The 25,887-nt window shown below is 37.6% G+C and overlaps 1 protein-coding gene across 6 annotated transcripts in view; it reads left to right on the forward strand.

Moving 5' to 3' along the window:
- EPHA6 (EPH receptor A6) overlaps positions 1-25,887 on the forward strand; it is a 492,663-nt gene that overhangs the window by 107,709 nt on the left and 359,067 nt on the right. For all 6 annotated transcript variants that reach the window (XM_065853097.2, XM_065853115.2, XM_065853107.2 and 3 more), the window contains one exon: positions 14,581-15,244. In XM_065853097.2, the coding sequence (XP_065709169.1) occupies positions 14,581-15,244 (664 nt within the window). The remainder of the gene's footprint in view (positions 1-14,580; positions 15,245-25,887) is intronic.

Consider the following 25,887-nt stretch of genomic DNA (forward strand, 5'->3'; position numbering starts at 1 on the left):
TCCTGGAGTAAGAGCAGATCAGGAAGAGAAGAATTGAACATGAAGTTGTCTTTTCCTTCCTTTCCTTGGACTTTCAGTTCTTGCAGAACCTTTTAATTCAACAGGATGGAATTTCTCTTCCTAACTCTCAAAGCTGAGTCGTACTTCATTCTTTTCCCTGACCCCATGAACACTCCAACAGTTGGGTTCTAGAAAAGTGGAACATCCGTTAAAAGCATAATCTAAATAACAAAAAAACCCCTATAAAATAGTTGTGTTTCACAGTAAATATTGAGCTCAGTCTGCGCTAAAGCAGTTAAAGATTTTTAGTAATATTTTATAAAGATTCTCTACTTTTGGTGTGCATTCTTTCCATTATATTAATTGAACTTCTATCAAAGCTGTCTTCAGTGTTTCTTAGTTAGATTCAATAGCCATAGAGCTACGGGGTGTTTTAAAAAGGTGAACCAAATTGAGAGGTGTTTGGGGCAAATTCAGCTATCGTTGCTGTTGTCCGTACAGTGGGTGAAGGGAACATAGAGCATTTATGAAAAGGTTACTAAAATTTGATAACTCATTAAACTGTAAATTTTTGTGTAACATGTTGCCATCATGAAATTTGGTCCTTCTTTTTGAAACACTCTGTATTTTACATAAATGATATGTGAAGACCCGCACTGACTTAGAAATTCTAAATAAAAATCTAAGTCTTGCTACTGTCCTTCATCAAAAAAAAGGCCCTGTGACGACATATGTCAAAAACCATGTTCCTTCTTTTTGCTGCTCAGAAATACGTGAAGGGGTTTTATTTTCATGTTAAAAGGACATCCTGCTGGCAGGCAATATATTAAGTAGGGACACTGGACTAGCATGTCAACAATTATGTTCAATTATAATGTACTAAAGTATCATTCTTTTAGGGGGAAATTCATTGTGACAACTAAAAGAGAAGGAAGAGGAAAACCATGCAAAGTGTAATCGTTCTTTTGGTAAATCCTAATGAACCTGATGTTTAATTTGACCTATAATTGACATTCTGTGACTACCCATAGCTGCAGTGATTTGTTATTAGCTTGTGGCTGCTCCAAATGTTTGCAAACCAAGTTTTCTACACTGGGGTACAAGTGTGGCTCCAGGTTTCAGTTAGGTGAAAAACTCTTATTGTACTTAAGATAACAAAGTCAGCTGATACCCTTGTAATTGCAGAATCTGGAAAACATAAGGATAATTATTATAAATTCTGAAAGGTAGAAAAAAATCAAGATTAAAAAATCAGCACATGCTAAAGTATGGCCTAGAGTTAAAAGCAAATTAAAATATGTCAAATTTAAGTATCTTTACCCTAAATTGTTTGCTTTTAAAATGAAAATTGTGGCTCAAGCTTGTTATCCTGTTTCAAATATGGAGTTGCTCTTGAACTCAAGCACTCAGAATTTTACTGAATTGCCTAGTAGTTTGTAGGATGTTTAAAAGAGTTTGTTACTGCTACATGCTTTTTCTTACTATCTTCTCTTTGGCTTGCAATTTTCAGCCTTATAAATTCCTTTGAGAATTTTGTACCAGATAGACACATGACACAAACTGTGTTGTCTGTGCTCACAAAAAGGTCCTAAATCATCTGGTGGGCTGAATTGCAAGGTGGTCACATGTTGCTGACTTGACTTGTCAACGCTGACACTAGACAGCTAGAAATATTTAAAGTTCTGGGTTTATTTTGATATAACAAAGCTGAAACAAATGCTAACTAGTTGAATGGCTGGGACATTTAATGTTATTTCAACCAGAAAGGGATAATTTTGATGGCACCATAAGTCTCTGAAGAAGCTTCAAAATCTCAGCCACAGAATAGTAAGAATGCAGCGAGGATGCTTTCATTAGACGTCACATTCAGTTGAGGTAAATCATTTGATATGGTGAGATACTTCTACCTTTTATTTTTAGTTCTGTGTTCAACTCATCGCTTGTCGGGGATAAAAGATGAAGACATAAACATCCTTTATCCATCAGTGAGAAATGGTTTCCTGGAAAATGCAGCTGACTTGATTAGGACACTCGCCTAACATGATGAGGGATGCCTCATGTTACAAAGAAGGTCCTTTAGGAAAGCCAAAGTTTGTTCTGTGTATCTTAGGGGGAATTATGCGTTCTAAGAAAACAGTACTCGGTGAACTAAGAATAGAGCAGATAAATAGATAAATCTCTCCAACTTGCTCTCTAGGGCTTTTTCCTTCAGAAATCTGAACAACAAACCTACAGAAAAATACATTTACTGAAGATTTCTATGTGTCTCATCACAGGAAGTTCTTCACAGAACTAACACCTTCTAGCTGTTTTCTAATTGGAGTGAATTGAAAGAGATTGCAAACAAAGATAAGAAATTAGCCTGGCCTACTCGGCCCAATATACAGACATGAGCAAAACAGTGCCCATTATGTACCTATGTGATTCAAAGTTGGGGATGCAACACAAAGAACAGAAAGAATCCACTTTATACGGAGTTTATCAAATGTTAAGAAATGTTATTCTGTCTACCAAAATAAACCAAGATTGAAAAAAATGAAATTTTCTCTTTTACTGTCATTACCTTTGCCAAAAGTTGATTTAGAAAGTATTTTTGTTTTTTATTTAATGGAAAGTATGGGTAATGGGATGGGGGTGACTGAAAGAGCACATGAATTATTAATTATCGTAGTTCATATCTTATACATATCTGAAGGATGCTGCACAATGTAGAAAAGAGGAGATGTCTGAGAGGTTGCACTGATGATACTGTATTCAGGTCTAGTGAATGGAGTGTTTTGAATAACAGCTTCTCTATATGGTAGGATAATTAAGAGCTTGAGACTTTCTCGATTTGTGTGCTCAGAAATGGGATGAAAGGCAGGAGCACTGGGGAATGGTAGCAGGTTGTTTTCTTCCAGTACGTTTTAACAAGTATGTTTGAGCCTGGGCTCCCCGGGAGACAGTGCTACTTTACAAGCTCTCAGTAAATAAGCAATTACATGGGAAGCATGGACAAACTGATTTGCTGGAAAACATTGGTTATTGTTCTATTTTCCTTTCTCTTCCCTTGCTTGTGCTTTGGAGTTCAGAGACTGTATGCATAAGGTTGATAGGGATAGCATTTTATTTAAAAAATAAAAAAAGGCAGACTCTCTGATTTTTATGTATTTATTTCTATACATATTTTGAACAGTTTGTTAAATATATTTCCGACCTGTAATGGAAGTTATTCTGCAGAATTTTTATGCACCGCTCTGATTAACCCTGGGAAATGAGTAAAATTGTAATGCATGTAGCTAGACTATGCAAATAAACTTGGGAACTTATATGCAAATAAACTGACCTGCTACTTACATTATTCAGCTTGCTTCTCTTCCAATAACTGGTTCTTCTGTTCACCTCTCAGATTTTACTTCCAGAACTTTTGTTTGGGGCCAGTTAAATGGCAGGATGTGATGCTGTTGCTTTTGGCTTTTACTTGAATGTATCAACATGATCCCTTGCAAGCCAATAAATATAAGTTTTTTACCTTAAATACTTCCCATAGCTCCAATCTCGGTTTCCCCCTTTTGATACTCTGATTGCTCAGAAGGGATAAGTAATTGGGAAATAAAACAAAGTTATGAATCACATTATTGGTACATAGCGATAACACTTGTTAGGATGATGGTGAAAGATGCAGGTTTTCAATTGTTCGTCAGCAGTTCGGTAGCAGGGATTTTGAGTAGGTGTGTGCACCAGGAGTGAGCTCCATTTCACCTGGTGGCACAACAGTTGGAGAGGAATGAAGGGTAGTTCTGAAGGAGCCTCTTAGTAGCATGCTTAAAGGAATATTGTTGTGTTGCAGTAAAGTTTTGAAGTGGCATCACTTAAGTTCGTGTGTGTCTGTGTCATGCCAGAAAAAGACATACACACTGATACAGCAAGCTCCTCATTAATATAACTTGCAGTCCATGTTGGTAAAAAGCAGTGATCTGTCACTTAACCTTCCTCTCACATTATCTTTAGTTTTGCTTCTTTAGTTTTATGTCTTAGTTTGAATTAATGTGTTAGTGTTTGTGAAGCCCACCAAGGATGAAGTCTTGTATAGCTGCTTTGTATAATTATTATTTTTAATTGTTCCCATTTGGCATAGTTTCAATTAAAACCACTAACTGACTAGTACTAATTCAATAAGAAGTAGAAATGGCAGGAATTTTTTCCTTCTTTTTAAAAAATGGAGACTTTTGAAAAGGGGAGAGATAGGAAGAAGGAATGGATAGATATTATTATGGGTTTTACTTCATCCATATTAACCTCATTGTCAGCCTGCTAATTGCAGTAATTTAAATATGCAAGTGTCCACATAAAACCACACTCTCAGATCTTCCACATTTCAGTGGGAAAATTTTGAGCTTAGGGAGTATTTATGCATTTTCTGCCATCACTGGTACTGAAATGCTTTTTCTCTGAGCAATTAGTCAGGAAACTCTGAGTCATAGCCTGGTTTCTGGGTGCGCATAGCCAGAACTGCTGTTGTGTTCTGATTCCGTGGTATTTGCTTAAAGCTCTGCTTCTTGGAGTGGTAAAGGCAAGCTGCTGCTGAAGGGGATTTTCAAATATTAGAACTGAACATTCAAAGCCCAGAAAACAAGTAAAAGAGAACTAATGTTTGGAAATTTGTGCATTTAAGTCATATTTGTGAATTGATGCAATACACAATTTTTGAAGGGGTTAACTGGTTAAAGCTGTCGGTCATTTGATTCATAGTACTGTGTGCATTAAATCATAAAACAGACAAGGTCAACTCTCAGACTGAGGCCTGAGAGTATCTTCTTCCAAGTGTCTCTCCCTGCCCTGATGTTATTCTGGCTCCTCATCAGGCCAGACCAATTTGCAGGGTTGAGGTACACAGAGCTGGTCACAAACAGCTGAGTAAGATTAATAGGTGACCTAGGTGACCTCTGAAATTGTAGAAATTTCTGAACTAGAAGAATAGAGGTTGTTAATTTGTGGGTGTTTTTTGTTTTTTGGGGTTTTTTTTTTGAGAGAGAGATCGTTCAAGTCTGTGTTTCTAAATATCTCTGGACACACAAACCTTTACCATAACGTTATCTCTGCTATTTTGGAGATCTGGCAAGTTCCCCCAGGCTACATAGCTGATGCGGGCAGCTATTGGAATATTGTGTCCAGTTCTGGGCCCCTCAGTTCCAAAAGGACAGGGAACTACTGGAGAGAGTCCAGTGCAGGGAAACAAAGATGATCAAGGGAGTGGAGCATCTCCCTTATGAGGAAAGGCTGAGGGAGCTGGGTCTCTTTAGCCTGGAGAAGATGAGACTGAGGGGTGACCTCAGTAATGTTTATAAATATGTAAAGGGTGAGTGTCACGAGGATGGAGCCAGGCTCTTCTCAGTGACAACCAATGGTAGGACAAGGGGTAAGGGGTTCAAACTGGAACACAAGAGGTTCCACTTAAATTTGAGGAGAAACTTCTCAGTGAGGGTGACAGACACTGGAACAGGCTGCCCAGGGAGGTTGTGGAGTCTCCTTCTCTGGAGACATTCAAAGCCCGCCTGGACACGTTCCTTTGTAACCTCATCTAAGTGTTCCTTCTCGAGCAGGGGGATTGGACTAGATGATCTTTTGAGGTCCTTTCCAATCCCGAATATTCTGTGATTCTGTCATTGTGTGGCATTGCCACTGCACCCAGTGCAGCAGCATTACTGAAGTACCCAGCGCAGTGGCTTCACTGAGTGGTATTGTGACATTGCTGCTCCAGTTAGGCTGATCTCACTGGTTGCTGGGAGGGGCAGAGCCAGGATTGCCCAAGATCCCCATATTCAGGAAATAAGGCAACACAGCAGGAAATTAGTTTTCCACTATTAAACAGCTATTAGAGCCTGACTGAACTATGCCTACGGTTGGATTATTATTTTTTTTAGTTGCAATTTTTTCTCAGTCCTTGTTATATTCTAATTATAAGGAAGTATAAAAATTTACATTTGTGTATTTTAAGTCATGGTATCTGTGTTTTACAAATTGGTGATGAAACTTATGTCTTAAGTACGCACATCAGTTATTTCACAGCAGACCCATGTATTTCATGACAGAAGTGTTGCTGTTCAGAGCTATTGCATTCTGCATGTATTCTTAGTTACTCTCCCAAGTCTTATTCAGCCAATAGAGGGTTGCTAGCTTCTTGTTTTCATTAGCCTGCCAGCATCAGCATCATTCTGTATTCTACCTTAGCACAGGGATGCTGCAGCTGCTGGCAGCCTGGCTGTTAATCGTAGCACACAACTCTTATCATCAGCTAGATCCAGCTCTGTTTTAGTAGGATACCTGTAAACTCCCATTTTATATTATTACTATTATTTTCCTCTGTAAAACAGAGGTCAGCAAGCTGTGGCGCAGGTCCCAGAGATGGTGCACAGGCAGATTTTGAAGGGCGTGCAGCAGGCTTGAGTGCTTAGAGCCACAGTATCTGGAAAACGTGGATTTTCTGCTCTCACTATCCATTCAATCTTGAATACATCAGAAATGTTGCGCTGCATTGGGATAAGGTGCCCCTGGAAAGGTGATCAGGGGAACTTTTCACCACTGAATTGTGGTATCTCTATCCACCTGCTGAGGTTTTAGTAATGTGTCTCATTTAAGAAGAAAATTATAGTCCTGGCATGCTGTGCTTGTAGATCCTTGATGCAAGTCATTGAGTCTTTTATAACCCATAACACATTCAGGGAAACAGTGGTTGTGTTCCAGGGTACTGAGGAGAATGGCATTTCATGTGTTAGTGGTTAGCTTCAATTATAAATCAGTTTGTTATAAACAGCCTTCATGTGTACGCATATATCTGTGAATTATTTTTTCATTTTTCTTTCCATTTTTCTGGGGATCACTTTTCTGAACGTGCTTTGCCTTCTAATGATCTAGACTGGAAGGAAAGGTGTATTATTATTTCTTGCTCCTGTTTTATACTTTCTCTGCCATATCCAGACAGCAGAAACATTATTCCATGCATAACTTGCATTGAAGCATTATGATACTTCTGTCTAGATGCTGGTCAGTCAAGTGGATTGGCAGCCACAGTTGTTTGAGCCCTACATCAGACCAGACGTTTTGAAACATCAGCGTTTCTCGGCATCTTGACCTTTTCTAGTATGTGCGTAAAGGTCCATGTTCAGGACCTGTGACTCCCTTTTTTTTTTTCCTGGAACAGTCACAATGCACTCTGCAAAGCTAGGGTGGGGTTGACCTGTTTTGCCTTCTGATCCCGAAGTCCTGCACTGCCTAATCCACGAGTGGCAGTCAATGGTTTCCCATATCTGAAGTCAACCTCACTGGGATTCCTGGGTTCATCTCCCAAATCTCAACAGATTACAGTCTTACTGGCCTGAAGAGAACATTCGTGTGTACCAGAACAGTTTCCAGCACAGAGAAAAGTTGCATCATCTGGAGCAGCTCATCCTCACGGTTGTTCAGTATTCAGTGCTTCATGTAAAAAAGCAACAACAACAACAAAAAACCACGACAAACAAAAAAACCCCACCCACCACACGCAAAAAACAACCAAAAAAAATGCAAGCAAGCAACCAATCAAACAAACAAAAAAAAAAAAAAAACCACCCAAACCAACAGAAAAATGACTTGGTTTAGATTTTAAATATTGAGCCCGTTAACATCCTGGCCACTTCACAGAGCTGCTGTTCCACGGCCCGAGACCTATTAATGCTTGCATTTGGAGAACACAACAGGCTAAATAATCTGCCATTTTCTTTCCTATAATCTCTTGTTTATATTTCCCTAGTTATTCTTCCTTTTTTCTTTAAATTCTGATTTTGTTCTTCCCTTTTAATTACTTCTAGACTTTGAGGGGTTTGCCGTTGACTTAGTCTGTACCTGTATGCTGCTGCCTATGTAGAAAAGAGATGTTGGATTTTCTTCTGAACTTGTGTTGCAATTTCACTTACAGTTCTACAGAGCTGATCTAATGCATGCTATGTGTTTATATGCATTCCCTAAGCAACTTTAAATCGGCTTGATTTAAATGTCAGACTGTAAGTAGTTTAATTGCTGTTTTATTTTGCTAGATACTTTTATTTTGCCACCTTGCACTTGCTAGGAAATACACGGTAGCTGTGGACTTCTGTCTGCCTTTTTTTATTTTATTTTTTTTTTCATAGGCACATTTTGCAAATCAGTATTATCACTTGTCATCTTGGGCTTTGAAGGTCTGAGTATCTGTTGTCACATACAGAGTTGTAGATCTTGAAAAAAGGTGGAGGTGAAGAAAAAATTAGTTAAGGGCACTGGGAAAAAATATTAACTTAATACCTTTAATTTATAGTAATTCTGTAGTAATTTTCAATATTCTTTAGTCTTGCTGCTTTCAGTGTCGTGTTTTAAATGCCAACTGTGTTTTCAAATGCTCATTTTTCTAATCTTGTTAATTGAAGAGAAGGGGTTTTTTTCCCTGTAGTTCTGTTACCTAGTATAGCTGGTTTTGCTTGAATGTCAGTATAGCAGCTAAATGCTTAAATCTGCAGTTGCAGGTGGCAGCCAGCACGTGTGCAGGCCAAGTGCAGGTCCTTCTGTATTGTTTCCTAGCTTAGATCTCATTTCTATGGAGATCATCTCACTGGAGATAGTATAAGGGAATTTTAAAAACTTTTTAAAAATCTCTTTATTTTTGCCATTCAGCTTGTTTCCATGGAAATGGGATCTAAAAGGTTGTCAGTAGCTGACAGTTGAAAGTGAGGATTCACCTGTAGGTTTCATTAGATGAGTCCCAGCTGAAAACTGCAAATACTGGTGACCAAAATGAGCAATAAACTGTTTACAAAAACGACAATATAGAAGAACCAATTAAAATATTATAAAAATACTATATTTTGTCTTGTTATCCTCATTGGATGACATAAACATGGAAATGCTTACTCAGCGTTTCTTGAGTATGTGATTTGCTTGGACACACTTGTAACTTTCTCCAGACTGATTTATTTATTTATTTATTTATTTTAATAGCAGCTGGTTTATATAACAAACATAACCTATCCCTTCCAATACTTGGGATTTGACTTGTTCCAAGTGGACATCTGTGGCCAAGGAGGGTTGTACATCAGAAAATTGTATTTCTACAGGTTCAAATGCTAGCTTATGTTTTTCTGCAGGAAGCAGTTGACAGCTATATTTCTGAAATTACCTAGCTCTCTGAAACCAGTAAACCAGATCTCTTGATAGTGTGAACTTTACATATTTTGTTCCTTGATTTAAAAGGAAATCTTTCTTCTGTTGCAAGGTAAGTAGTAAGACTTATTACTGTTCAGAACTTGCCTTTAACAGACGTGTTTTCTTAGGAGACAGGCAAATGCAGAGTGGCTGAAGTCAACAGATTTTTGCTTCCCAATCTCCTATCCTGTGTTCTGTTGAAACAGTTTTTTCCTCTAATTCTTTCCATGGAAAAATGGTACTTACCAGTAGAGTGTTTTACCCAAAGTTCCCATTTTGTGCTTAATATCCAAATGCTAAGTCTGCTACAATGTTTTCTTATTCATGAACAAACTAAGGTACACTGGTTAGGTATGTTTAAGTGTAGAATCTTCCATTTTTAGAGAATTATCCTTTGAGTGAAAGAATAAGGAGAAAGGGGAGGGAACTTGCTAGTTTAGGGTACAAATGTAGCAAAATTTGTAAGGGCAGATGGTCTTTTCCATCCCTTAAACCGCTGAGTAAGGGTGTTGGCCTCAGTAACCAGTATTCCTACCTTTTCCTTTAAATGAAGTAAAATGTCAACAAAAGTAATCTTGAGCTGTGCAAGATGCTAAAACTACCATCCCAGATTACCAATTGCTGCTGGCATCAGTGCCTGAATAATTGTTATCAGACATTAAGAACCCACTATTAATTCGTCAATCAGTGCAACAACTTGTGGGAAAAGTGTCTTTCATTACATGTGGAGTTATCTACATATCAGCTCATTATCAAGCCATTTAAAATGTCTGTTTCATATAACTACCTCTATTAACTGGAAAAGCTTCTTACAGCAAAGTTTGACATAGAAATAAAATATTGTAACAAATTCTTCAAGTGCAAATAGGCCTACTGCTAAAAATTGAAGAGTCTGCTTGCCTTGTTTCAAAGCAAGTGGCACAACCCAGATTCGCAGTGTGGTGGAGAGGAGCCTGTGGTGCAGGTCTTCAGAAGGGAAAGGTGCCCCGGTGCTGGTGCCGTGCCGTGGCTCCTCTCTGCTGCCAGCCTGCGACAACCAGGACTGGAAGTCAAAGAGGAGCCATAGGGTTAAAGAACGTGCAACTTTATGGTGCCACCACAGAGGGCTGGGAGGTGACAACAGGACGAGCTAATGAATGTCCTCTCAGCCCTTTCTGTTCTGTGCTTCCCCCGTAAATCCAATGCTATATTTGTCTAGTGCAGCACAATCTAACCTCGATAAGCCGATAGTGATTTAAATATAATAGTCAAGAATCAGAAATTGTTGAAATAACTCTGGTGTCTTCAGGGAAGTTGACTGCTTCCATCAAACTGAAACTGATCCACTGTGTTTACTTTTCTTTTGAATGATATCACTAAGACATTTTCTTATCAGGCAGTACTGTGTTTAAAAAAAAAAAAAAACAAAAAAAAAAAACATAAAATGTGTGAAATGCAATCTCTGTTTTACTAATGTTTATACAACCTTTTGTGATACAACCTACTGAATTGTAATAAATAGCTTCTGCTGATTTTGTAAATCTGTAGTGTTTAGTTTTAAAATAAGAGTAACAAAAAAGTGGGGAACACTAACAACAGATTTCAGAATTATATATAGCTAGTACAAGATTAAAAATAGGTAATTTGCTCTTTATAGTTTTCTCTGTACACCTGTTAAATATTAGTGAAGTTCTAAAAATGAAACAGGTTGTAAAGTAGCTTGCAGAGATGTGAAAACAGCTGAGATTTTATCTAACTAAAATCTTAGTGTGGTTTGTAGCCTAATCTCGTATTTTGTACTTGAATGTGACAAGTAATCTTGAAATCCTCTCTTTACCCATCTTCAAATTCCATGTTCTTGTATTTTAGTGACACTTACTCCTGGTTTATGCCACATGTGAAAGTAAAATGTAAACTTTTATCTGCACTGCTGTTGATTACAATATTAAAATAGAGTTTTGAAGTCATTCCTTCAAACTGTGTTTTTGACATTTTGTCATCATAAGTCCTGGAACTCTGGCTGTAAAAATTAGCTTTATACTGCTGCTGATTCCATCAGAATTATCAGAGGTTTGCTTCATTTGAAAGGAAAGCCATAAAAAATTTGGAAAGTAATGCAGTGCATTGGGATGCCAAGAGACTCAGTTTGAAGCAGTATGAACTGTCAGCTTGTCTAGACCAGGCAGCTTCTGCAAGCCGACATACATGTCGTGTTTGGTATTCTTGGGGGACCTACCATATTCTCATGCAAACATCACTGATGAAATGCTTCTTTTTATTTGCTTCAAGGTTTAAGTGAAGAATGGTATTGCACAACTGAAACATTTATAAATACTTTTCACTGGATTAACTGGGAGCTTTAATATGAAATACATCCAAAAGAAAACTGCTGTGTACTTGATACATTTGCTTTCTGTTCTTTGCACTTAATTTAATTCTTGTGTCATATTTTTCTGTTTGTTTTGTGGGTTTTTTTGTTTGCTTGTTTGTTTTTAATCAGAAGAAAAATGCAGCACTTGCGTAAAATTAAAAGCAGATTGTATTTCACCCAGGAAGAATGTGTCCTTGTCAGAGATTATCACAGATGGAGTTCCATCAGACTTTTCAGCAAATTACATTGACATTTAGGGTGGCGGAATTCACCTCATTTACACTTCAATATCAAGAACTGCTAATTAAGAATGCATGCTGTCAAATTCACAGCTGTATTGTAAGCATACCTTATAGAGTACATCTCAGTGTAATGGTTATGTTGAAATGTTAGATGTTTACCATTTTTGAAAGTGTTCTGTTTCATTAAATATCTTTGCAAATGCCTTTTAAATGCTTCTCTTGGCCAGTGTATGAATTTTGTAAGTTGGGAGTGGGGAGCAGGCTATCTGGGAGCACAATGAAAGGTACAAGCATGCAACGTCTCCTTTGAAGGAACAAAATCACTGTCCATGTTTGATGAATCCATCTTTCTTTCTATCTTTTAAAATGGTTATCGAGGTGCTGAACATATACTTTCCTACAGAAGTAACAGAGTTACATTAACTGTACAATTAGCAGTGAACTTCAGGGCTTTAACTTCTAAGTTTAAATTGAGATGTTGATTCACAGTGAATACGTATGTATTTCTGAAGAGAACCTCATGGTAGGTGGAGGACATGTTAGGTAGATTGGTTTGTTTGTTTTTGTTTTGTTGTTGTTTTTTGGTTAATATTTGGGAGAGGCAGTAGTGTGTTGAAGTTTTTTGCTTTAAGCTTGTTTATTCCAGTTCTGAAGACTGCATGGTATTTCAAGAACTACATTGTCATCCCACCTACTACTATCTTTATTATCATATTTTTGTGTTTTGTTTTTTTGTTTATTTGGGGTTTTTGTTTTGTTTGGTTTGGTTTTTTGTAAGAGACTTCTCTGGAGCTTATAGCACATCCTCCTTTTAATGTGGTTTGATACACACGGTGCAGAAAACATTTGCACTTCTGTTTATTTTTTCCTAATCTATATTGCAGTGATATTTGCTTATAACATGAATTTGTAGAATAATGCTTAAACTTTATAGTACATGTTTTATATATGAAGAAAATGTTGTTATGTCCCTGGCTCATAGATAGTCAAAATATAGATCAGCAGCTGAGAAACTTCAGTTTTATTTTTAAAGAACTTCTGGTGATGTTTTAAGACTCAGAGCTATGGATTTTAATAAAGCGTTTTCTCCCTCTCCACTTCCCCCCACCTCGTTGTTTTTTGTTTGTTTGGGGGTTTTTTGGTGGGTTTTTTTGTGTTTTTATTGTTGTTTGTTTTTGTGGTTTTTTGTTTGTTTGGTTTATTTGGTTTGGTTTGGTTTTTTGGTTTTTTGTTGTTGTTGGTTGGTTGGTTGGTTGGGTTTTTTTTGTTGTTGTTTTTGAAGTCCTCCATGAATGTGGAATTTTGAATCAGTTCAAGCTGTGTGGGTTCATGCCTGGCAAAAGGGAAGAACTCTGGCCCACCACAGCATGGAAGTCAACTTTTCCTTTCCCAAAGCTAAGATCTGCTTGTGGCATTCTGTTGCTTGCTACAGGGGATACTTTAATCATAGTTCAAAAAAAACAATTTGGGGGCAATGGCACAAGAAGTCTTAGGCTAGCTATTCCTCCATCATACAGTTTTGACCCAATCTGAATTTGTTCTGGTTTTGCTGTGAATGCTGGAGTAGCAGCTCTGCCCTTTTGGAATGTCATAGAGGCTGAAAGCCCTGGGTTATATAAGAATCTCTTAACAGTCAGCAAATTGTTTGTCAAGTATTTGTCACTGTCATGTAAGTAGTATGTTTTGTGATTCTTAGGACAGGACCTTCAGGTGAGGTTATGCCTTGTGCTGTGATAGGAAGAAAGCCCAAAAGTGATGGTCTGTACAAGCCTTCACGTGCCCTGTTTTTCTGCATAGCTCACAAGTGCACCCCACAGAGACCAGGAATCTCAATGTGCTGATCACATCTGGCAGCACTTTAAATTTTTTTTTCCACGTGAATACCAGTCACCATTTATAATCAGTTTTCAGGCTAATGGGGCCACAGGTTCTGGACCTTAGGGCTAGGGTGACCTAACTTAAATAATATCTTCCTCTTCCACTGAAGAAGATGAACCAATGAAGTCTTTCTTTTTACAGTGCTTCTAAATGGTGATTATATATTTATTTTTAATTGTATAAAAATGGTAACGCTTGGGGGTGGGGGAGGAGCAAGAGGAGGAGAGGAGCTTCACGCAATATTCACCTCCAAACTGTAAGAAGGATAACTGATAGAGGCAACAACAATGGCATGATGTCTGTGACAGATTGGATTTTTTTTAAGTTTGTTTTGTTTTTTTTTTTTTAGTAGAAATAGATGTTATATAGACCCTGTGGAACCAGAAATGTAATGTCTCTGTATATGTTGTTAGATGTTTCTGGGGCAATTCTGTAAACCAGGATAACTTACACTAAACACCTCAGACGTACCAGACCGGAGTGGCTGCATCCCAGCTGCAGAGTCCTACCAGTGACTGGATGGTGCTATGTGCCTGAGCTGTGGAATTGCTTGGAGGATACAGGACTGTTCTAGCAATAAATGGCATAAATGATTGAATGATATACTCAAGAATGTTCTCAGACTTATTAAATTTGCGAGCATAAACATGGCCGGCATTTCCCTCTTCTGCTGAGCCATACTGATTTTTAAATGTTTTTATTCAATTTATCATAGAGTTTCTGAAATAAAACTTGCACCATTCTCTAGTTGATATATGCTTTTAATTACTGTCTTTCCACTGAACTTTAAGTAAAGAATTATTCTTAGTTAAGCCATAGGTGCACATACCTGGAGCGGTTCTGTGTGTGTACACATGGGCTCTGTGTATATGCATAATACATATTTTTCTTAGTTTTCAATCAGTTTTATTTTCTTTTCAGTGGGATGCCATAACTGAAATGGATGAACACAATCGTCCCATTCATACTTACCAGGTGTGTAATGTGATGGAACCCAACCAAAACAACTGGCTTCGGACAAACTGGATCTCCCGTGATGCTGCACAGAAAATTTATGTGGAAATGAAGTTTACCCTGAGGGACTGCAACAGTATTCCATGGGTACTAGGAACCTGCAAGGAAACCTTCAATCTTTACTACATGGAGTCAGATGAGTCTCATGGAGTAAAATTCAAGCCAAACCAGTACACTAAAATTGATACTATTGCAGCTGATGAGAGTTTTACCCAGATGGACTTGGGTGACCGCATTCTTAAACTCAACACAGAAGTTCGTGAGGTTGGGCCAATAAACAAGAAAGGATTTTATCTTGCTTTTCAGGACATTGGAGCATGCATTGCTTTGGTCTCAGTCCGTGTTTATTACAAAAAGTGTCCTTTCACGGTCCGTAACCTGGCTATGTTTCCTGATACTATTCCAAGGGTTGATTCTTCCTCTTTGGTTGAAGTACGGGGCTCCTGTGTGAAAAGCGCTGAGGAACGTGATACTCCAAAATTGTATTGTGGAGCAGATGGGGATTGGCTTGTGCCTCTAGGACGATGCATCTGCAGTGTAGGATATGAAGAAGTGGATGGCTCCTGCCATGGTAAGAAAACATTGTTTGATTATTATATTTATTTTTAAAAAGTCTTATGATGTTATATGCATAGCAAATATCTCATTGTATATTGGAAATATTGCATCACATTTTCAAGGAATGTCTCTTGCCCAGAAATAAGCCAAGTTATTTAAAGGCATGATATTGTGGGTTTCTAATACAACATATAGTTACTAAAGATAACCTCCATTTTGCAAACTGGGTGCCTAAAATGCACATGCGTATAGATCAGCTTGTCACCTTGACTCCAGTAGTTATTGGAGATAAGTGCATGCTTTGGAACAAGATTTCTCTACCATGTTTTAGCCATCTGTCCTGGGATGAGATAAGCAGTGACTGGAAAGAAAAAAAATCTTTTTCCTCTGTATCCCTAAAAAGGTAATGTAGTCAATTAACTCTGATGCAGGTCTTTCCTGTAGGCACATAAAGGTAGAGGAGATTAATTCACCTGAAGAGGTAACATAATTATCCATGCTTCTGTAAAACAAAGGGTTTTAAATGCCTCCTTAAATAACGTACATGTTAAGGTGGTAGAAATTCATTAGGTATCAAGTTCAATTAGCGAAGTTTGAGTCCCTATTCAGGATTAATGCAAAAGGTTAAAATCATATATTGTGCTGAAACCATTTGGAGTACTTTTAAGTAATGCTATATATCTAGTGCTGTTTTTTTCAAAGACTTTGTGCAGCTGTAGTAAGACAGATTGTTTATGAAGTGAACGTCAGTACACCAATTAGTTACTGAATGTTTGCACTTCTTTGTATCTTAAGAATTCTATCTGAGGATAGCTGTACTTGGTGATTTCTTTTCAAGAATCTTGCAGAGACTGCACTCTGTGCTGGTGTATGTAGGAAAACACAGCACTACCCCTTGTCAGCATTACAGGGAATTAAAGATGTCGCAAATCCAGGTAGCAACTTGGAGTTGAATACAAAGGGAAAATTCTTTTTCTTCCGTTACCAGGCCCTCGCTTTCATAGGTAGGACAGTGAATACATTCATGAGCAAAAAGCATATTCTGCAGATTCCAAGTGTTGTTGTGGCTCATTAAGCGTCTTTCTGCCATTTTGAAAGAGTGATTGCGTTTATTGAATTTTGTGATAACTGGATTACGTGCACAAATGAGAAAAATTTACATGACTACGACTCTTGTGCTGTTTATAACATGAATACATTGCTAAACGTTTGTGAATGCCATAGACGCTTGAGCTGTACACAAATATACTGAGTTTTTGTGGATTGGATTTGAGACTAATATCCATGGTGAATGTGAATGTCGAGGCTTAGTCAGCACTACTGGACAGGTGACAATCATAAAAGACATGTTTGTTTCGTACTGCAGAGTTTCTCAGTAACTAGGGGTTTTTTTGTCAGCTTCATAGTTACTGAAGGACGTGGACATTGTAAGCTCTTTTTCTCCTCTATGTAATAGTTTCACAATGACTTGAGAATAAGGTACTCTTTCCTGCAGTAATGAATTCTAAAAAAAGTCTCAGTAGCCACTGAGATACCAGCCTGCTTTGATTGAGCACTTGTTTTTTAGCAAAAAAAGAGTTCCATATCCATAAATTACACAAGTAACATTGCTGTTGCCCAAATATTTTGCTGAAGAGCTCCTCAGAGTTGATGATATTAGGCAAACTTCCAAGCAACCTTGGTTAATATAGAGTGTTAAAAGCACACTAGGCATTGTGATCAGAAAATTAAATTCACTTACTTTGTCTGATCTTCCTGGCATTAATTACCAAAAGATACTCATTGCAAATATACAACTTGACATTGCTGTTACTGGAAGCAAGTGTAATTTTCCATGTAAGGTCAAAATGTTTCTTTCTTTATGGGATAGGGATTTTCTTGAAGACATTAACATTTAATGAATTTCTGCACGTTATGTGAGTCATACACAAGAACTGTATATGAACAATGCAAGCAGCAACCGAAGACCACAAAAAATGTCAGGAAACTTTTCTGCTGTGCATTGACTCTGCTCATTTATTCAGTTGGCAGTCCAGGCTGCTGCTGAAGAAGTAGCTCCTGAATGAAATGGAATACCTGAAGCTATGAGTGCTTCCATATTCTTATCTGTTTGCCCCAAGGGTAACAAATTACTGTTTTAGAAAATTATAATCTAATAGAGCTTCTGTATGTGTTTTGAAATCATTTTTGTAGATGTCTGATGCAGTCCATTTAGTAGTAATCCTCAGCATATTGTAATATTAGTGCTAATTTTCTGACAGCTTCTTGCATTATGTTTGTCATGTATTCCTTGATGAACATTACACGAAAGGCAAGCCCAAAGATACTTTCAAAACTAAAGAGCACCGATTTAATTTCACTAATGCCCACTCTCCAGCTCTTGCACTTAGCCTGTGATTTACAAGGGTTATTGCCAGAGTGACCACAGTTCCCTTTGTGCTAAAGCTGCTGGTGTAGGTGCATCTTTGGGCAGCTGGGAATGCGTTTTTACAGTGTGACTGATGGTGCATTGTGAACTGAGCCAAGATCACTACGTATGTTGACGGCAACTGTTCAGACATACATAATGTCCTGTTTTGAGACTTTGCTTCTTGGCTGGGGCACAAATCAGAAATTTAAAGTTTAAAAGATATATAACTTGTCAATACATCCTGAACTCTTTCATACCCATGAAATTGTTAAATACCTGAACATTGCTAACTTTCTAAGGGAAAAATGGTAAAATTTACATGTAGCTTGTTTTTGTAGAAGTGGGATGTGGGGAAAGGAGCAACTCGCTACATCTTAGTCTCCTAAGAAGACCTGAGATGTATTTATACAATGCTCAAGTCTTTTAGGTCCCTTCCTTGAATCCCAACATAAAGCCCTTCCATGTCTCTCATTCCACTGTGTGTTGGAAGTATTTGATGCCATTCTGTCTGTGCTTCTCAAAGGCATACTCTGTGACAAAACTCATAGCTGTTTTTTGTCTTCTGCATGGATATAACTTTCAAAATAAGTATTTTGTATTTAGAAATCTTTTCTGACAAGTAATTGTGTGGTGGGAAATACTTGCTAGTACTTGGATATTTTTCATACTTGCAAATGTTGTCAAACTTTAAATTATACACCAGCATGTGGTTCAGAGAGGCAAAATAAGCTCTTCAGGATAAGTCTGGTTTATTTGCCATAGGATTTAAAAAGTAAATTTCTGTTTTGATATTTGTGGAGATAAGTGCTCTTTATTCAGGAAGTACTAAATGTCATAAGGAATAATATTCTGCCTTTGTCATTGATGAGTTTCACAAAGCAGCAAGAATGGGAATAAAAAAAAGTCTTTGATCATTTGAACTGCTGTTAAAATCCTAGGGAAGCAAGTAAAGTAGATTTTTGTTAGTTAAAAGTAACCTAACTGGCAATATTTCAGTTATTTCAATATATGTCAGTTTTATGTGTATCTCAGTCTGTGAATTTATCAGTATTACCTATCCATTGGGTTTATTTTTAAAAGCATCATTTCAGAGTGAAAGTGTATGAGAAGAATTCACAATCGGATTAAAATATACACACTTATTTAATGTGTGCCCCAATGTGTCTAGAATAGTTCAGAGACACATTGATAGAGACTTTTTCAATAGTTTTGAGATTGTCTTGCTTTTCTGAAGCCCAGGGGGGAAAAAAGTCACATTCATTGCAAAAGGTTCAATTATTTTGAGTGTCATGTATTTCTGAATGGCATAACTGCCAAAAATACCATATTCTCTGAATTGTTTGTGTAAACAATCTAGAACTCTTGGAATCAAGTCTACATTCAAGGTTTTTTTTTTTTCTCAAAGTCCTGAAATAGCAGCAGTGTTCACATATTCTGTTTCTTTATGCATTAGGAAATGAGCTGGTACCAATAATTTGGCAATGCTAATCATGCATGGCTCTAATATGAAGTGCTTGCTTTGCTGAATCAGTGGTACCAGCCACATTCACGAGTCTTAGCATAGAAGGAGGAGACGCTGCACAGGATTCTAATAAACATCAATTAAAAGGAGCAGGTTCGATGTCTATCTTCTCTGAATTTCAGTCCAAGACAAGAGTTGTACTAAATTTAGCAGATGTATAATATATACAGGCTATATCAGGGCTTTGGGTGGCTTTTTTGTGTGTGTGTTTGGTTGTGGTGTTTTGGGTATTTGTTGTTTTTGTTTGTGTGTGTGTGTTTTAAACATAGAAAAAAATCATGATAAGGAACACTTTATAAACTTAATTGCAACAATACAATTGTACAGTTTTGTTTAGGAGTGATACCATAATAATTGGGTGACTGTTAACAGAATTCTAATTATTTAAAGATTTACCAAAAATTATCTGAATTACTCAAGGTTAGCAATTAATTGCAGAGAAAAAAATCTATTTTGTATATATATGTAAAATACTAAGATAGTAATTTCAGAATTTATTTTAGAGTCTTAATTGATCATATACAATGTAGGAATGTATTTTAACTTCGGAAAGTTGATTGTTCTTGAAGAATATTCTCATGGACCCTCTGCCTCCCAAAGGATATCATGTGCTATGGTTGAAGAAACATTTAAAATGTACAACAATATGTATTGACAAATTCACCCGGTTTATTTTAATTAAAACAAATGCAGTGAGAAGTGGGAATGTCAAGTTCAATTCTTTGAACTTGAGTTGACTGAACCACTCTTCCTAGGGATAGTAATGCTGGAACGCTTTGAGAATTTGTTTAATTGAACAAATGTTTTTTTCTGTTATTCATTACTCAAATTTCTGGTAATATTTCTGCGTTAGGATTTCTACCTTGGCAACCTATCTTCAGCCATTTCATCTGATTCAACTAGAAAGTATTTTCCTTTTGCAAATATGAACTTTGTCCTCATATACGTACTTCTAGCGTGTCTTTGTTACAGGGAAACCAAGAAGTTAATAATACAGTCATGCTGTTTAGTTACCTATCTGCTGGCAAGAAAATAGGAAAAGGAAAAAATAGGTATCTTGAAATGGCAAGTTTCCTAATAGTTACAGAAATTCAGTATTGTGTATGGTTGCTTTTGGTTTTTCGCCCAGGTATTTATTTACTCATGAGATCTACTCTCTGCAAGCCCATGGACACTGGAGGAAGATGTGTAAAAGAAAATATTTGGGAAGATTTGGACCACCACAAAAAATAAAAGGGGAGGGAAACAGGATGAAATTTTAATTGGGAAGGCTGCAAATTATCTTTTTAAGAGGCAAACGTTGCACCTCAGAGAGAAACTCTGCAGCAGAACTGGAACAGTTTTCTTGTGCTGGAGTAGGTCCCTATGACAAAGGGTGCAATTCCTTGCCAACTCTTTTCACACAGAATCACAGAATGTTCAGGATTGTAAGGGACATCGAAAGATCATCTAGTCCAATCCTCCTGCTAGAGCAGGAACACCTAGATGAGGTTACACAGGAATGTGTCCAGGCGGGTTTTGAATGTCTCCAGAGTAGGAGACTCCACAACCTCCCTGGGCAGCCTATTCCAGGGTTCTGGCACCCGCACTGTGAAGAAGTTTCTTCTCATGTTTAAGTGGAACCTCTTGTGTTCCAGTTTATACGCATTGCCCTTTGTCTTATCATTGATTGTCACAGAGAAGAACCTGGCTCCATCCTCATGACACTCACCCTTTATATATTTATAAACATTACTGAGATCACCCTTCAGTCTCCTCTTCTCCAGGCTAAAGAGACCCAGCTCCCTCAGCCTTTCCTCATAAGGGAGATGCTCCACTCCCTTGATCATCTTTGTTGCTCTGTGCTGGACTCTCTCCAGCAGTTCCCTGTCCTTCTTGAACTGAGGGGCCCAGAAGTGGACACAATATTCCAGATATGGTCTCACCAGGGCAGAGTAGAGGGGAAGGAGAACCTCTCTCGACCTACTAACCACCCCCCTTCTAATACACCCCAGAATGCCATTGGCCTTCTTGGCCACAAGGGCACAGTGCTGGCTCATGGTCATCCTACTGTCCACCAGGACCCCCAGGTCCCTTTCCCCTACACTGCTCTCTAATAGGTCATTCTCCTACTTATACTGGATAGCCAGAGACAGGAATTTGTGAGGGAGGCTGAATGAGTGGAGGACTGAGATGATCCACTGGCTGTTCTTTCTCTTTTGTGAAATGGGGCAGGTGCAGAAGGTCCTGGGGCCTTCCTGCAGCTACGTGGCTGAGTTAGCTGGTACAGTCCATCTCCTAGACCACTGTTCTTGCAGACAGAACTTGCTTCAACACCCTTAAATACCTCCTTCCTTTCAAAATTTAGGGCAGACAAGTAGGAAGTATAAGGCAAGTTCAAATAAAACCCAAATTCTAATTGAAGCCTCATTTCCCCCTGAAACTGAAGCCTTTCCCTTTCCTCCTTTTGATTTCAATTTCCTCCTTTCAAGTGAAACCTCACAGTGAGCCTGCCTCAAAGTTAAATGTCATTGCAGTGTGCACAGGCAGCAATGTTGTGCAGAAAGCCAGTGTCAATTTGTGAAGGAGCAGGAAGGGGAGGTAGGTGGGAGCATGTGTAGAGGTGACACCAAAGGTGACATGGAGATGGTTAGAGAGAGTGGTCAGGCATGACGATGTACCTGTCAGTATGAACTCAGTGGCTGTTCTTCGTTATCCTTTGTTTCCTCTGCACCATGCTGTATATCACATTCTCTTCTACACTGATTACCACTGGAGAGAATTTAAATGTTTTTGTTGTTTTTATAATAGCATATGTGATTTCCTGTCCAATTAAAAAAATATATTAAATAGTTGCATAAGTATTTTAAAGTACACAACCATATAGTTAATTGGAATTTGTAGCAAATTACTGAAAATGCAAGTGCTCTGGAAGGGGTTCGTGCATTTTTACTGCACTTAAGAAGCGATGGTTTACTTAATTTATGTGAGTTCAAAGAGCTTTGGATTTGCGTTTTCAATGGAAGTACTTAAGACCTTTGTGATTATTAGTGATATATATTTTCAACTGAAAAATCTACTCTTTAGCCTATGTAAGGCTACACATCTGTGAAAACTCACCGCATATGTTAATGTGAATTCTGAATATGGATGAAGTGGCATTGTGGTTAGACATTTCCAAATGCAGTTTTTAGGTTGAACCACCAAATAGAGGTTTTAGTACAATTCAAGAACATGCATGGAAAAAATGGGAATTGTGAATAATCACAACTCTGTAGGTAACAGTATAGAAAAGCAATTGATAATGACTTATTCAAAGCATCTGAATAGACTTAATCACAGCCACTAACATACTGCAAAAATTGGAGTTGATCTGAACTCAAGAACTGTATACATCAGAAAAAAAAGAGTGTGTGTTTACAATAGATTACAATTTAAGTGATTATCCGTGGGGAATGGGGTATTACCAACAGTACTGGTACCACTTTTATGTTCACGCATACTGTTTTTAATTCCTAAATGTCAGGTCGTATGCCAAGCAATTTCACAATGTATCTGTCTTTAATTTCTACTGTACTTTTTCCACTTGCACGTGGAAATTGTTGCCTAGCTGGTGGAGGAGGAAGCAAATGTGTAGTGAACAATGTGAAATCAATGGGATATTATTTACTATCAGAAAGATGAATTTCTAGTGAGTTGGACCAGGCTGAAGAGATCTGACTTTGCTGTATTTAATCACTCAGCCTTTTTCCCAATGTTTTTAGGTTACTTCCATGGCTTTTACATTTATTTTAAGTTTTATGTTTGTGCTTTTTCTTATATACTGGTTACTAGGCTAGCACCTGCAAGGATTCGAAGATTAGAATTTTTGTGTGTGTGTCTGCTTTGGTTCTTTTTAATCATAGTGTCATATCTTTTTTTCAGTGTCTTGAAACTGAGGATTTTTCTGAAGTTTGTTACTGAAATGATTTTTTTTTTTTTTTTTTTTTTTTTACTGCAGCAAAACGTTAGGAATTAAATAACTACCTAAGGGCACCTGTTTTTGATGACTGCCAGTGACTAGTTAGCAGCCAGAAAAATGTCATGTTTTGTTACAGACCCAGCCCTTTTTCCTTAACCTGCAGACATCTGCAGATTTGTTCCGCCAGATAAATTGTAACACAACAAACTTGGTGAAACAGCTGGAAAGGGGTGCTGCTTCGGAAGGAAGGATATAAAATAAGAAAAGGGCAAAAACCCCTTCTCATTTTATTTTTATGTAGCAAGGAAGCTACACTGATACTGAATGAACACAAGTTGCATGTTCTCGTCACATCATACTTCCTTATCTTGGGCAATAAGGAACCTGATAATAACCACCATAACCTGATTTCCAGTATATTTAATGGCAAAAATTAAAAGTCTTGTTTGGTTTTTTTTTTCCTAACCACATCTGAATAAAGTATGCATGTATGGGAAAATTATTATTTGCAAACTGAATTAATCCTAGGAAATTAATGTTTTTCACTTTGATTCCAAAATGTGCGTTGAAGTACAGTATTTAATGTGAAACCTACTTTGGTTAAACAAGGAAGCCAGTTTAGATTAAATAGCTCATTTCAAATGGAAAATCTGTTACTATTTTCTGTTTGTACAGATAAACATGAAGTTTCAGAAGCAAAAGCACACTGATTACTGAGATAAGTCTTGCCTCAGGTTTCATGTTAGTGCATACTGTTGGATATTGATCCTACCAGCTCTCCTTGATAAACAGTAGACAAAAATTGTCAAAGGGACTGCAGTGATGGATTTTGTTGTTGTTGTGTATGACTCAGTAATGTAGCTGCATGATTTGATGTTTGCAGCAGCCCATAGCAAATTATAATTATTTGTTCTTTGCTGAAAGAAGTACACTCCAGTGATGATCACATGCAAAACTTTTAAAACAATTTGTTTCCAGTAGTATTAAGTTTTATAAAATGTACATATTAATACAAGTGTATTTGTGTATCAGATGTATTCAACTGTGTATAGCATGAACAGATTTTAAAATTGCTGTTTAATTTGTTATTGTTTTCTAACTTGCTCTGCAGATTTCTCAGTGACTGCAGTGTCTTTCCTCTGTCCCTGTGAATCAGACTCGTGTGGCACATCCCCGCACTGTGGGTTTCGCAGTGCAGCTGTGTCCTGGGACTGTGATACAGGAGATAGTGACAGGCTTGATCCCAGACTCACATGCTATAGGTGTGAAGGGACTGATGCATATAGCCTGGGAGCTTGCGAGGGGCTCTTGTGCTGTTCTAAATGTTAGTCGGTGAGGTGCCGGAGTGCGAAGCGAGGACATCATTTGCAAATCTTTCATAACTCTGTGTGCAGATGGGTTTCCCTATATACGATAAGATGCTATCTTCCAAGGATAACAAACTAGTCATAATTGAATTCTTGGTCAAGCCTTATGTTTGGCTTGCCTGTCCCAAAATAGACTTTTGACAATCTGGCATTAACAAATTCAAAGAGGTTTACCTGTCAGAAATAGAGAGATGCATGCTGATTTGCAAGTTCCTCTCATATTGGTAAAAATGGGAATAATGGAAAGACTGACAGGTTGGATGCTATAGTATGGCAAGAGGTGAAGAAGGGAGGCACTAACCCTGTGTTCCTGTCCCGTGTTTCTCACTATGATGGGATTTGGCCTCAAAACATGTTGCATCCTAGAGAGACTAGCAAAAATAGTGCCTTCCAGTTCTTGGGTACTACAGCTTTTTCCTGCCTGCCACATTTTCTTTCATTGTTCTGGGAGTCAGTAGATAAAGCTTGAGCTCAGTCATTTCAGATTAATTAGACTTGGTAAATGTTCATTGCACTTTACACATGATCAACCTTAACTGTTTCAACAATCAAATATATTGAATGTAGGTGAGTTTTGCTTGAGTGAAATCTGTGGCCTGCTGTATTTAATGGATGTAAAAGTTCAGTGTTGGATGCTTGTATCTTGCTACAGCTGTAGGTTTTCTTCCAGCTGGAAGAGAAGTTCAGAATTTTCTTATAGTCAAGAATATTCTCTTTAGTATGTAGGTTTTCTCAATATGCTGAAAAAATGCACATCTTTGAGTTCTGAAGCCATCTTTTGTGACTAGCAGATGAAGGAAACCAAAGCCATGATGTATGAAGACCTAATAACATTTGTTCGATACAAAATGCCTTGTGTTAGGCATTGAATTAATTGAAAGTTGTGAAAGGGAATTACTTTGTGAGGAAACCGTTATTTACAAATTTTTCCACTAATTGAACGAAGGAACACTTTGTGTGTACAGCACGATTATGTAAAAATCATGTCTTGGACTTCCATAGGTATTTGTTGCAGAGAGGTAACAGGTAACAATTCTGGCTTAGTAAGTGTTCGTTATATTTGTCTTTATGGAAATTCACTTTCTAGAATGTTTGCTCATCACTGACTTTTTGTTGTGGAGCCCTGAATAGTAACAATAAATATAAGCTGAGAAAAAAAAAATTGTAGTCAGGGTGTTCAGTGAAAGTTTCCAAGTTCTTACACTACAGTAGGCTGTCAATGACTTTTTTTTTTTTTAATAATGATAATAAATTTCACTTAAGTCTTACCACTTCAAGTAGGTATGTATACTTATATAATGTTCAGAGATAACTCTGGTTCAGATTTTTGGAATTCGGGAATTAATCCACTTTTTAAAAAATACTCAGTTTTCTCATGATGTTGCTGTGCATGAGCACTTGACTTCATAGTTTGAAA

The sequence above is a fragment of the Patagioenas fasciata genome, chromosome 1 (genome assembly GCF_037038585.1).
Source record: "Patagioenas fasciata isolate bPatFas1 chromosome 1, bPatFas1.hap1, whole genome shotgun sequence".
In the NCBI taxonomy this organism is placed as follows: Eukaryota; Metazoa; Chordata; class Aves; order Columbiformes; family Columbidae; genus Patagioenas; species Patagioenas fasciata.